This window comes from Sinocyclocheilus anshuiensis, unplaced genomic scaffold, assembly GCF_001515605.1.
Source record: "Sinocyclocheilus anshuiensis isolate Anshui unplaced genomic scaffold, SAMN03320099.WGS_v1.1 scaffold163, whole genome shotgun sequence".
Lineage (NCBI taxonomy): Eukaryota > Metazoa > Chordata > Actinopteri > Cypriniformes > Cyprinidae > Sinocyclocheilus > Sinocyclocheilus anshuiensis.
The window spans coordinates 944,056-956,319 of NW_015548223.1; the positions used below are offsets into that span (position 1 = coordinate 944,056).

The following is a 12,264-nucleotide window of genomic DNA, read 5'->3' on the forward strand; positions in this document are numbered from 1 at the left end:
TACTTTTTAATACAGTAAATATACTGTAATTACATGACATTTTTGTTGGTAGTATTTGTTTCACTGCCTTTAAAAAAATAATTTTCTTATGGTATTTTTTTTTTAATTCAATACAATAAAAAAAGCACTTCATGTGTTTAATTGTAATTAAAATAATGTCACAATGAAAATTCTTTATGCTTTATGACATTATTTTCATTACAATTAAGAATATTTCCCCCGCAATTCACATTACCATAATCCAAAAAAACAAATCCTATTAAAATTGATTGCATGTGTTGTGTTGCCTTTAAGGAATTTTTTTTTGTTTTCATTTTTAAAAACATTTTCTTCGATTTGTCAACAAAAATACATTATATTACAAATATGTAATGTTTGTCGCAATGCCTTTATGCAGATTTAAATTTAAATAATTTTATTACATTGTCATTTTATTGTAATAAAACAATTACTTGGATTACAAAATGTGCTTAATTGTGATTAAAATAATGCCACAATGAAAAATCATTATGCTCCTAATAAGAGGCTTAATGTTCTTATTTCTTTTGGTTTTACGGTGAATGTGCATGTCTCGCCCACTTGAATTGGGATCTTAGCCATAAATTTACAGCAGGTTGGGAACAAAGAACAAAATCTTAATCTGAAGGTATTCTGAAATGTACCTGATATCATGTATAAATCCACATGAACTATTACCAATGTTAACAGTATTTGGTTTGTATATTTTTAGCATGAATTAATTCTGAATTCGCATGAATGTCAGCTTTTAATGCTTAACAAACTGAAGATGTACAATGTAAGGAGCTCCTGCTGTAAAGGAGAGCAAAGGGGCCAGTCGTTGAACGCATTGAGGGTGAAGTTCACTGCATGGACCCTGCCTGAGCGAGGGTTTTATCTCATGTTGGACTGTCGTTCAATCATCACGCCCATAAAGGTTAAACCAAACACCTGCTAATGAGAATAAAAACATGATGGGCACAAGAAATGACTGCTCTTTTTTTGTGTCTTTGACTGAGGTTAACAATCTTTAGTTTTATTGATATCAACATAAAACCCTATGTTCTGCAATGCATCATACAGTAAACTGTAAAAGTCCTTGTTTTTTTCCAGGGGTATCTTGAATAATTTGTCAAATTATAGATATTAAAGTCTTAAACCCCAAAGTCACAGAACAGATCCTATAGAGAAGTACTTGAAACAATATTTCAAACAGATCTCCATTGATCCAGGAAATGATCCTTAGACGTGTCTCAGTCTGGTTTAGGCCTGTTGTAGTCCAGTTCATAAGTTGGTCTGGATTGGTGGTTTGTCAGAAAGAGGTACGATGGAGCTGATGACGGCGATGTTGGGAATCACCTCCAGAATGGCTCCTTTCTGCTGGTAATACGGGCTCTCGGAGTCCTCGTCCAGAGAAAACGGTGTGATGGACTTTTTTAGTCTCTGAGACAAAAGAAAGAAGCAGGCCTAAATATGTTTTTAATTGACAGGTTCTTTAAGTTCAAACAATCACTACAATCAAAAATAATGTGTTTTTCACTCAGGAATTTCCACAAATAATTATAAAGAAATGGCAAGTAACACATTGAGTTACAATGAAATTTTGAAGTACAAAAACAAAATAATAGTATTTACTCCAATAATCGTTTTTTTTATTTTTCTTCACATTTTTTTTTTAACCTGTACATCAAACGTTTGGGGTCAGTAAGGTTTTTTTTTTTAATTAATAATTTTTTTTAAAGAAATTCTAACTATAAATGAATTCTAAATGACATATATTTAATAATATTCAATACTTAATTTTCATTAAAATATTAATTATTAATAAAAAATGATGTCAGTATTTATCTTAATGAAATGATCTTGGCAAAATTAAAAATAGTTTTGATTGCTGAGTAAATTGCATTTGCAGTTGTTTAGAAATCCTTATGCAAATATGTTTTCTGCATATCAGGGACTAAACAGCTATAATTATTATGCAAAATCAAACTTTTATTCAGCAAGGATGCATTAAATTGATCAAAAGTGACAGTGAAGACATTTATAATGTTACAAAAGATTCTGTTTCAAATAAATGCTGTTCTTTTGATCTTTCTATTCATCAAAGAATCCTGAAAAAAACATGTATCATGTTTTCCACAAAAATATGAGGCAGCACAACTGTTTTCAGCATTGATAATAATCAGAAATGTTTCTTGAGCAGCAAATCAGCATATTAGAATGATTTCTGAAGGATCATGAGACACTGAAGACTGGAGTAATGATGCTGAAAATTCAGCTGTGCATCACAGGAATAAATTACATTTTATAATATTTTCAAATACAAAATAGCTATTTGAAATTGTAATAATATTTCACAATATTACTGTTTTTGCTGTATTTTTGATTAAATAAATGCAGCCTTGGTGAGCAGAAGAGACTTATTTTAAAAGCATTACAGATGTTACTGACCCAAACGTTTGAACAGATGCTTGTATCAATGGTTCCAGTCAATAACCTGACATTTCCCTTCCGAAGCATAAACGGAGAGGCTGTAAAGTACCTCAGTGAAGGATCCGGGCAGAAGCCAGAGCGTGTGCACGGCTGCTAGAGGAATCCAGATGATGGAGGCCAAAGCGATGAGCCATCCGACACCCTGAGCCCACGGCGGGTAAATGTAATCCTCATACCGCGCTGGTTTAAACTGAATCACCGAGAACACCAGGATAACCTGAGAGACACAGAAACACCTTTCAGTTCTAACACCAATCCACGCTGGGGTTTCAGAACAACCACTGTGTCAGAAACGTGTGATCGCACTCACGGTTATCAAAACAGGACAAATGACCCACCAGCAGACCCTGAAGAAAATGCTGGGTCTCTTTCCTGTCATCTCCAGTAAATTACTGGACAGACGCTTTACACCTGTTAAAACAAGAAATATAGCAGTTTTGTTCCATGCTTGATGAAACAGATCAAGAGCTGCACACTGTCGTTTGTCTCTCACCGTAAAGCCAACAAACAGCAACCACCTCAAAAAACGCCAGGAACATGATGGACACTATAGCTGTATAATGATCCATCAGCTGGAACACATAGATCCCCACCTGAGCAGAAAGATGAGCATTGACATTTTCAGGTTCATTAACTTCATCAAAACCTTTTTCATAATCAGTGTTGGGGGTAACGCATTACAAGTAACGCGAGTTACGTAATCAGATTACTTTTTTTCAAGTAATTAGTGAAGTAACGCATTACTTTTTACTTTACAAGAGAATATCTGAGTTACTTTTTCAAGTAAGTAACGCAAGTTACGTTTTTATCTACTTTATTGACTGACAGCTCTCCGGTCCCCATGTTGAGAGAAATCAGATGTTATTGTAGTTCTAAAATAAAACAAGCGAGCCCTGTCCAGATTTTAAAAATAATGCAAAAGTAACGTAACGCATTACTTTCCATAAAAAGTAACTAAGTAACGTAATTAGTTACTTTTTTATGGAGTAATGCAACATTGTAATGCATTACTTTTAAAAGTAACTTTCCCCAACACTGTTCATAATACATACTCGCTTTACAGCCATAAATGCATCTATAATGTTTTTTAATTAATATAATTGAAAAAGAATCATTATTAATAAAGCTCTTTTAAAACATAATTGTGGATAAAATGCATGCAAAAATAAGCAGTGCAAAAATACAGTGGCTCTAAAAAGCATTTAGACACTGAAGTCACACTTAAGATCACTGCATTAGAGAACAAAACATAATTTATTTGAAAGAAATATAGCAATTAAGCCCAAAGACAGTGAAACTTCAAACATGATGGCAAAAACATCAGTGAGGAAAAAAGATCAAATGCAGCATTTGATTGATATTTTCTATGTATTCATATTTTGGTATGTTTTATGAATTATAAATCACGAAAACATGTCCAGGTTCATTTGACTCCGAAATTAAAAAGAAAAAAATATATAAATAATATTTAGCATATAGAAAATAAACCCTGAGCGATCATTGTCTATTTCTTTCTTTCTTTCTTTCTTTCTTTCTTTCTTTCTTAACTTACTTTTTTCAGACATGCAGCATTTGATATTTGGACACTGAAGTCATACTTACGGAAAAAATGCAAAGAAAAAATGTCATTTATTTGAAAAATAAAAAGCAATTAATAAACAAAAAATCTTAGATACAAAATATTTTAAGCTATTTTAATGGTGAGCTAAAAAGAAAATAAAATCTAATAAAAAAAATATAAAATAATATTTACAAATTATATAAAATAATAAAATAAAATAAAATAAAATAAAATAAAATAAAATAAAATAAAATATAAAATAAAATAAAATAAAATGTTCTTGTAACCTGCATGACATTAGGGATGCCCAGCAGGAAGGCCGCACCACAGACTACAAGCACAAGAAACTCCTTGCGTTTGAGGTACTTGAGTATGGGTTTACTGTAGCTGTCCAACAGACTGGTCACCATCACCTCGACCATGGCAAACTACAGAACACAAACACAACAGACGCTAAAGCTTAACAATGTGCTAGCTGTGATTTCTGTGAAATGATTCAAACAGAATTACTCCAGCAAACATTCATGCACATGTTGCTTAATGTTTTATGAGAGTTAGATGAACAGTCAATGAACAGCTCGCATTTCATGAATTATAAATCACAGATGTAACAGTTTTTCATCTTCAGTCATCATATAATCCTCATGAAAACATCTCCAGGTTCATTTGACTCCAAAATGAAAAGAAAAAAATATATAATGAAGATGAATAATAGAAAATGAAGCCTGATAAGGACATTAAGTTTTATTCTTTTTTTATTTTTATTTTTTCTGTAACTCCCATTGTTAAATTATGGGTTTCATTAGATAAAGACTGTACAGCACTACCATGATTTTTATATATTATTACAATTTGTAATAAAAAATAATGCAAAAAAACATTATTTTCTTTAAGCAAAATATAATTTTGCTTGATTTCATGAGCAATGTTTAATCATTTATCTGCTAACAGTGCAAAGTAGCATTTTAGAAAAACAATTAAGATAAAATGAAACTTATCTCTTTGTTATGTATTTACACCTTGACAGTTTTTTGTTTATGAATACAATGATAATGATAAAGTGAACTCACTTTAACATCATATCAGCTAATTTAACACAGGTTGGTCAGACTGCGTCTCATAAATGTTGTGTTAGCCACATTAACCAGGTATGGGTTAGTTAAAATGACAGGTGAGTGTTGTTCTCATCATACCTGACTGTCCAGGCCGAGGCAGAGTAGCATGAAAAAGAAGAGAAAGGCCCACAGAGGAGCAACGGGCATCGTCGCAAAGGCTTGTGGGTAAACCACAAACACTAGACCCGGACCTGCATGGAGAATCATTATGAGACACAGCAGATTTAACAATACTAGTTACGTTCTTTGATGCAAACATTGTTAAAGACAACAAAGTAATAAAATGAACAGTAAAGTAACCCACCGTCCACTGCGATTTCACTGACCGGCACATTCTGAAGGTGCGACATGTAGCCGAATGCGGAAAAAATGACAAATCCGGCGAAAATACTAGTCACGGAATTTGTGATGGAAATGGCCAGAGTATCTCTACAGGAAAAAAAAGTGATGAATATGAGAGGAAAAATCAATGTTAGTGAAAATCTTCATAAGCATGTTATTTCTTTTTGCACATTGAGCCCTGATGACATAACAGTAAATTCACATAAAATGCAAGTCAATATAAATTCATTAGAGCAATAAATTCATTATCATAGTGATCTTTGCTCCAGAGACATGCAATAATTAGAGCGATATTTTATATAACTTTATGTGCATGAAAGTAGATTAGGGATGGTGTGTTGTATGTATGCAACAAGATTTCTTGCTTTTGAAAAAGGTTTTAACTATATATAATACCATAGGTTCTCACTTGAGGATGTTGTTGTTGTAGGAGTTGTAGCTGGCCATCGCCATCAGCGAGCCGAAGCCAATCCCAATGGAGTTAAAGATTTGAGCTGCTGCATTAATCCATACCTTACACAACACACACACATTACACAACATTAATCTAAAACACAGGCCAAACAATGTACTGTACAACCGAATGACAATCAATCAATTCTCTCCTAGCTGTCAATTCAGTTTTTACTAGGGCTACCACATTTAACATGTTCATTTACAGTGTTTATTAAATACGGATAATGGCAGGAGTCACAGCATAAATTATTTTGCATGCATTTGTTTTCTTTCCTTCAAAGAATAGCAAATGCACCGCAATTTTGAATGTCAAACTAAACAGATTACCTACAAAAAACCTAATATTTCAATGATAGATTATTTGAATACATTACCAGGCCTGTTTCTCATTTATCTCAGTCTTCTCGTACCCACCTCCACATTGAGCAGCTTGTCCCACTCGGGTATGATGAAGAATCGGATGCCGTCTATGGCTCCCGGCAGCTGCACGTTATTGATCAGCAGAGCCAGAAGAATCACGTATGGAAACAGAGCTGTGAAGTAAACCACCTGTGACGCACAGACAAAGATCAACTTACAATAAATGTACATTTGAGGAAAAAAACATCATTAAATAATAAAAAAAAAAATCGGAATATTACAAAATATAACAATAATTTTATTAGAAACTATTATTTTTCATAACTAAAAATCTGAGGATAATTAATGTTTTTTGGAGTGTGACAAGATTTTCATGACAGTTAAGCACATTTCGACCGTTGTTATTATTATGCTTATTTAAATCTGCATAAATAAAAGGTTATACAACACATACTACCATGATGTATAAATACATTAGGCCTACCATTTAAAAAAAAAAAGTAATATATTTTATGAGTTCATGAGAACTGTGTGCAGTAATGATGGTTTAATTGTAATTATAAAAACAATGTAATTCAACAAATATTAGTGTAGTGCATGAAGATGACTGATGCATTCTATTTGAACTTGCAATAAATGCACATATTAATTAGCATGGTTTTAAGTACATGATGCCGTGGTAATACCGTGGTGTTCTTTGAAACACCTTGGAATAACACATAAATGTAAGAATCTTACAAAAATAAAAAAAAGGTTTGCGTGACATTTCAGCCAAAATAAAGAAAATAAAATTATTTTGCATTTATATTTTGCATGAATAATAAAATATTTTTTATTAACTAAATATATAGTTCAGTCATGAAACTCTAGATGGCGCATTCTGACGGGGTGTTAACGTAACTGATGATATTCAGAGAGTTAAACGACTTGGCACAAGCTGATTGGTTCATGCTGCATATGCAGCCAATGAGCTTACTACCTTGCATTTATATGGCTGGCTAGCATTCACTAGAGATTCCTGCAGCGCGCTTTCAGAGTTCTCTGAAACCCTCCACCTTCCCCGGCTCCACCTGTATAGATCTGCTACGGGGTTATTTTATATGCTATTTGTGCAGCAGCAGCATGTCTTAAATACTCACGGCACCGTATCGCCATATGCATTGGCAGTAGCAAGTTCCTGTACTTGCTTGCAGCAGCAGCAATAATCTACAACTACAGCAATAACCAACAGCAGCAGCGTAGCAGATCTGTTCCGCCAAGACCAAATGCATTAACATTGTCATATCCATCACCATGCTAAAATGTTCCAAGAGTTGTCATGATTGAACTACTTTTTTTGCTGTTTTGTAATGTCTGATTTGTTTATCACTTGTTTATCACACTCTGATTTGTTTTCCCCCCCACACTGAAACAAAAATGGAGTAGAATTTTCTTTAAAACAATAAATTTTCAATTTTCAGAGATTGCTAGTAAACTTGACAAATAATTTCAAAGAAACGACAAGAATTAAACATGAAATTCTCAAATAGAAATACTTAAGTGGTATTTTGTAGACTTTGACCAGTGAGATGCTGACTGATGTTCTTCATCTGTTCACGTCTTACCTTCCCAGTGGATTTGACTCCTTGAAAGATGCAGAGATAGACGAGGATCCAGGCCAGCAGCAGCAGGAGGAAGAGCTCCCACCTCAAGCTGCCCGTCTCCTCCACACCACTGGTCCTCTCCAGCACCTTATAACTAACACAGCCGACACATCCACTGCGGTCAATATGACAAACTTCACTAACAAATCAAAACTTAAAGCTACACTATGTAACTAGTTACTTGCGGAGGAACATTGTTAGCATGATAACATATGGTCAGCAATTGCGTGAGTAGTGCTTCGGCTACGCTATTCTGCGCGGATGAATCTGAAGTCTTGTGCGACATCAAAACTCTCGAAAAAAAGACGAATATCTGAAAAATGTTTTATGTTATGACCAGGTAAGTAGCTTATATGCCACTGTTGTTTTGACTTGTTAAAAACAATTGTTTTAAAATAACGTTAGAAAAGTCTGGCGAAGCTGACTTTAAACATAACCAAGGAGTAACTGGCTTGGAGATTGGCAACATTGTTTTGTGAAAATAGTCCATGCATCCAATATGCTAACTATGTTGATGCGTGTTTTATTACGTGTGCTTCCCCGTCTTGTAACTTCAAGCTACTATAGTCGCCTGCCCTTCTTTCCTTTATTTACGGATGTGACATAAACACACAAGGATGAATGACGTATGTATGCGGTTTCCCGGGAAATCCGTCCCGACAGCTCTAAAACATAAGTATAAGTTTACTATATTAATTTAATGTAAGACCAAGTACGTTTTGGAAGATGGTGTTACCCCAGCTAACAGGGAATGTTCTCAGAACTTTGGCTAACATTCTGTCAAGATTTCTTTCAAAATTATGAATAAACATTCTTCCAAGTAATGTAAATAGAACGCTGAAGTTATCTCGTCTTTAATAACATGCTCAAAATGTTAGCACTAAAACATTGTTATCGTTCATGGAGCCTTTTTCTGAATATTTTAGTTGGATGTTTTTCTAACTTTTTTTTTTTTTTTAAACATTAATAGAAGTTCCATGTTTCTCAGAGAATATTCAGAAGTAACATTCCCATAATGTGTACAAATGGAATGTTCCCTTAAAATGTTTACATAGCCAATAAAACGTTTTTTAAACATTCAAAACACTGGACATTTTAAAGGGGTCATATGATGTTGCTAAAAAGAACATTATTTTGTGTATTTGGTGTAATGAAATGTGTTTATGCGGTTTAAGGTTAAAAAAACACATTATTTTCCACATACTGTACATTATTGTTTCTCCTCTATTTTTACAAAGCTCATTGGTCTGAAAAAGCAAGGAAAGGAAAAATTGAAATCGCATCATATGACCCCTTTAAATGTTCAGAGAACATTCAGAGATAACATTTAGATAACTTAATGGGAACATTAGCAAAACGTTCTTGGAACATACGTTTGTTAGCTGGCATGATGTACTCGCTCATTATTTAAATGCTAATTTCGAACAAAAAAAAAGTTACACAGTGTAGCTTTAACAAGAAAAGCGTATGAACACACTTGAAGAACTGCTGGCTGGCGGTGGAGGACGAGGAGCTGTTGGTCACACGGTCGGTGCAGTTGGCCGTGTTCCATGTGTTGTTGCAGTTTTCCCAGAGCAGCTCGCTCCGAAAAGAGCTGAACATGTAGTACAGCGCCCATGTGATAATGACATTATAGTATGTGCACATGATGAAAGAGATGGCCACCGTTGCCATGCCAACACCTGGATAGATTTATTACAGGTTACTGACCTTTAGCCAGACGTTGAGTCCGTAATATATTTACATTTACATTTACATTTAATCATTTAGCAGACGCTTTAATCCAAAGCAGCTTACAGATGAGGAGAACAATAGAAGCAATCAGACCAACAAGAGAGCAACAGTATACAAGTGCTGTGACAAGTCTCAGTTAGTCTAGCACAGTACACATAGCAAGGTGTTTTTTTATTTTAAATTAATAAGAGCGAATAGAATAGAATAGTAATATATTCCCATATCATCTAATCATTATCAGCGACAATGATATTGCATCTATATAGATCTGAAAGTCTGTATACAGCATTAAACTGCATTAAACTTGAAATTTTCTGTGCTCTCTAACCTTTCAGCAGGGGACAGGCTTTGGTCAGGGCCAGGACGGGGCCCCTCCTCAGATACTGGCCCAGCGTCAGCTCCATGTGCAGCAGCGGGATCCCCAGCACCACCAGCATCAGCAGGTAAGGCACCAGAAACGCACCTGAGGATGACAATAAACACATCAACATTTAACTGAGAGATGCACAGATGACCACAAGTTTGGAAAATAAGTGTGTTCATTCAAGTTCACTTGATGTATGATATACCGCACATTCCTTTATACTATAATTAAACCAGGAAACAGGAAATAATCATATGACATCTAAATAATATATTTAAAAATCCTGAATTTTTAAACGTAAATTGTGCATTTAAAAGTGTAAATACAAATATATAGTAATAATTTTGAATATAGAAATGTAAATTGTGAAAACATACTGTAAATGTAAATCAGAATATATAGTTGTAACTCTAAATATATAAATGTTAATCTAAATGTATAGTTACAATTATGAAAATATAAATGTAAATTGTAAATATATAAATCTAAATCCAAATTTATAGTTGTAACTAAATATGTAATCCGAATATGTAGCTATATATATATATATATATATATATATATATATATATATAAATGTTAATTATGGATGTAAGTTATGCTCATTATAACTCATGATTATAGGAATGTAAATTGTGATTTTAAAAATGTAAATACAAATATATAGTTATATCGCTCATGCAAATCTGAATATATACATGTAAACGGAATATAGTTATAATTCTGAATATATAAATGGAAATTGATATTATATAAATGTAAATCTATATATAGTTATAACTCTAAATATAAAAATGTAAATCAGAATATATAGTTAGAAGAATTCTGAATATATAAATGAAAATTATTAATATTTTATAACTGATTATGTAAATGTAAATGGTGAATTCAAAAATTAAAATACAAACACACCATTATAACTCTAAATATACAGATGCAAAACTGAATACATCAGTGTCGCAATATGTATATTTCTAATGTACTTGAAAATTTTGAATATATAAATGTAAACCTGAATATATGGTTATAATTCTGAATGTATAAGTGTAAATTGTAAATATATAAATGTAAATCTGAATATGTGATCTGAGATGGACTGCAGAGTCATGGTTGATCTTACGCACTGTTACAGTTACAGATAAACTCATTTATCCACTGTCATTCACGTGTGGACATATGATCTAACTTTTACAGTCTAAAAGGTAAAGGTGAAATTGTTAAATAACAACAGAAGATAACAGACTCAAATTCATATGCATGCATGCATAATGCCAGTTTTCACAGCAAAAGTCCAATGAAAGTTGTAATACAATGGTACATGAGTCATGGGAGAAAAACACCTTTAAACCAGATTCATAGCATTAGTTAACATTAGTCAGGAACATTAGCTAACCAGTCTGTGTCTTACCTCCACCGCTCCTGTAGCACAGGTACGGGAACCTCCAGATATTCCCCAAGCCCACAGCGCAGCCGATCCCAGCCAGAGTGAACTCTATCTGCCTGCTCCATGTGGGTCTGCAGGCCTCCTCTTCCTCCGCCATGCTTCTTCAGAGAGACTGAGTGGTGTGAAAGCAAACTGAGATTACGAGAGTAAGTGGTGTTGGTGGTGTAATGATTGTTCAGGAGCTGTAATGATTAGCTGGCAGGCGTGGGACAGGCAAACTTCTGTTGATGCCGTTTACTGCTTTTTCGGGCAATTACCAGAATTAGGGTAACCAGTCAAAATAAAAGATTATAGTTAGATTTATTTCAAATACGTAGAGCGCATATATTTCAACAAGGCATTTTAGTACAAATGCACATTAAACTTCAGCTTTGAAAACACAGTATGACAATGAACTTAAACTGAAATGAAAGTGAAAGTTTTGCTCATACAAACATGACATATTTAACAAGTACAAAGGTTTAAGGCAACTTTTAAAGTTTTGTCAACATGTATTTTCCCAACTAAAACAATTTTATTTTAATTGAATTTAAATAAAATTTATGTTAATTTAAAATATGGGAAATCTTCAGTAAATGTTTTTAGTTAGTTGCCAAGGCAACAGCTTTTAATTTAGTTTAATTTCTAAAATTAATAAAGCTAAAACTGAAAATAACTAAAATTGAAAAAATATCTAAATAGACATAAAAAACTAAATAAAAAAACACACAAAAGGACGAAAACCAAAATAATAAGAACAAATTCACTATATAATG

The 12,264-nt window shown here is 33.3% G+C and overlaps 1 protein-coding gene across 3 annotated transcripts; it reads right to left on the minus strand.

The window, feature by feature from the left end:
• Positions 1 to 465: 465 nt before the first annotated feature.
• Positions 466 to 11,633, minus strand: LOC107654320 (sodium- and chloride-dependent GABA transporter ine). Of its 3 annotated transcripts, XM_016441353.1 has the most exons (13): positions 11,474 to 11,633; positions 10,030 to 10,164; positions 9,445 to 9,649; positions 7,929 to 8,061; positions 6,379 to 6,513; positions 5,918 to 6,021; positions 5,471 to 5,595; positions 5,245 to 5,357; positions 4,339 to 4,479; positions 2,984 to 3,083; positions 2,801 to 2,901; positions 2,540 to 2,707; positions 466 to 1,440 (listed from the first exon to the last, which is right to left on the minus strand). In XM_016441353.1, exons 1-13 carry the CDS (start codon positions 11,604 to 11,606, stop codon positions 1,282 to 1,284), a joined length of 1,752 nt encoding a protein of 583 aa, XP_016296839.1. In that variant the 5' UTR covers positions 11,607 to 11,633; the 3' UTR covers positions 466 to 1,281. The 3 variants fall into 3 exon arrangements, with proteins under 3 accessions (XP_016296839.1, XP_016296840.1, XP_016296841.1); XM_016441354.1 differs by lacking the exon at positions 4,339 to 4,479; XM_016441355.1 differs by lacking the exon at positions 466 to 1,440 and having other exon boundaries at positions 2,598 to 2,707; positions 2,829 to 2,901.
• Between the last annotated feature and the right edge of the window lie 631 nt (positions 11,634 to 12,264).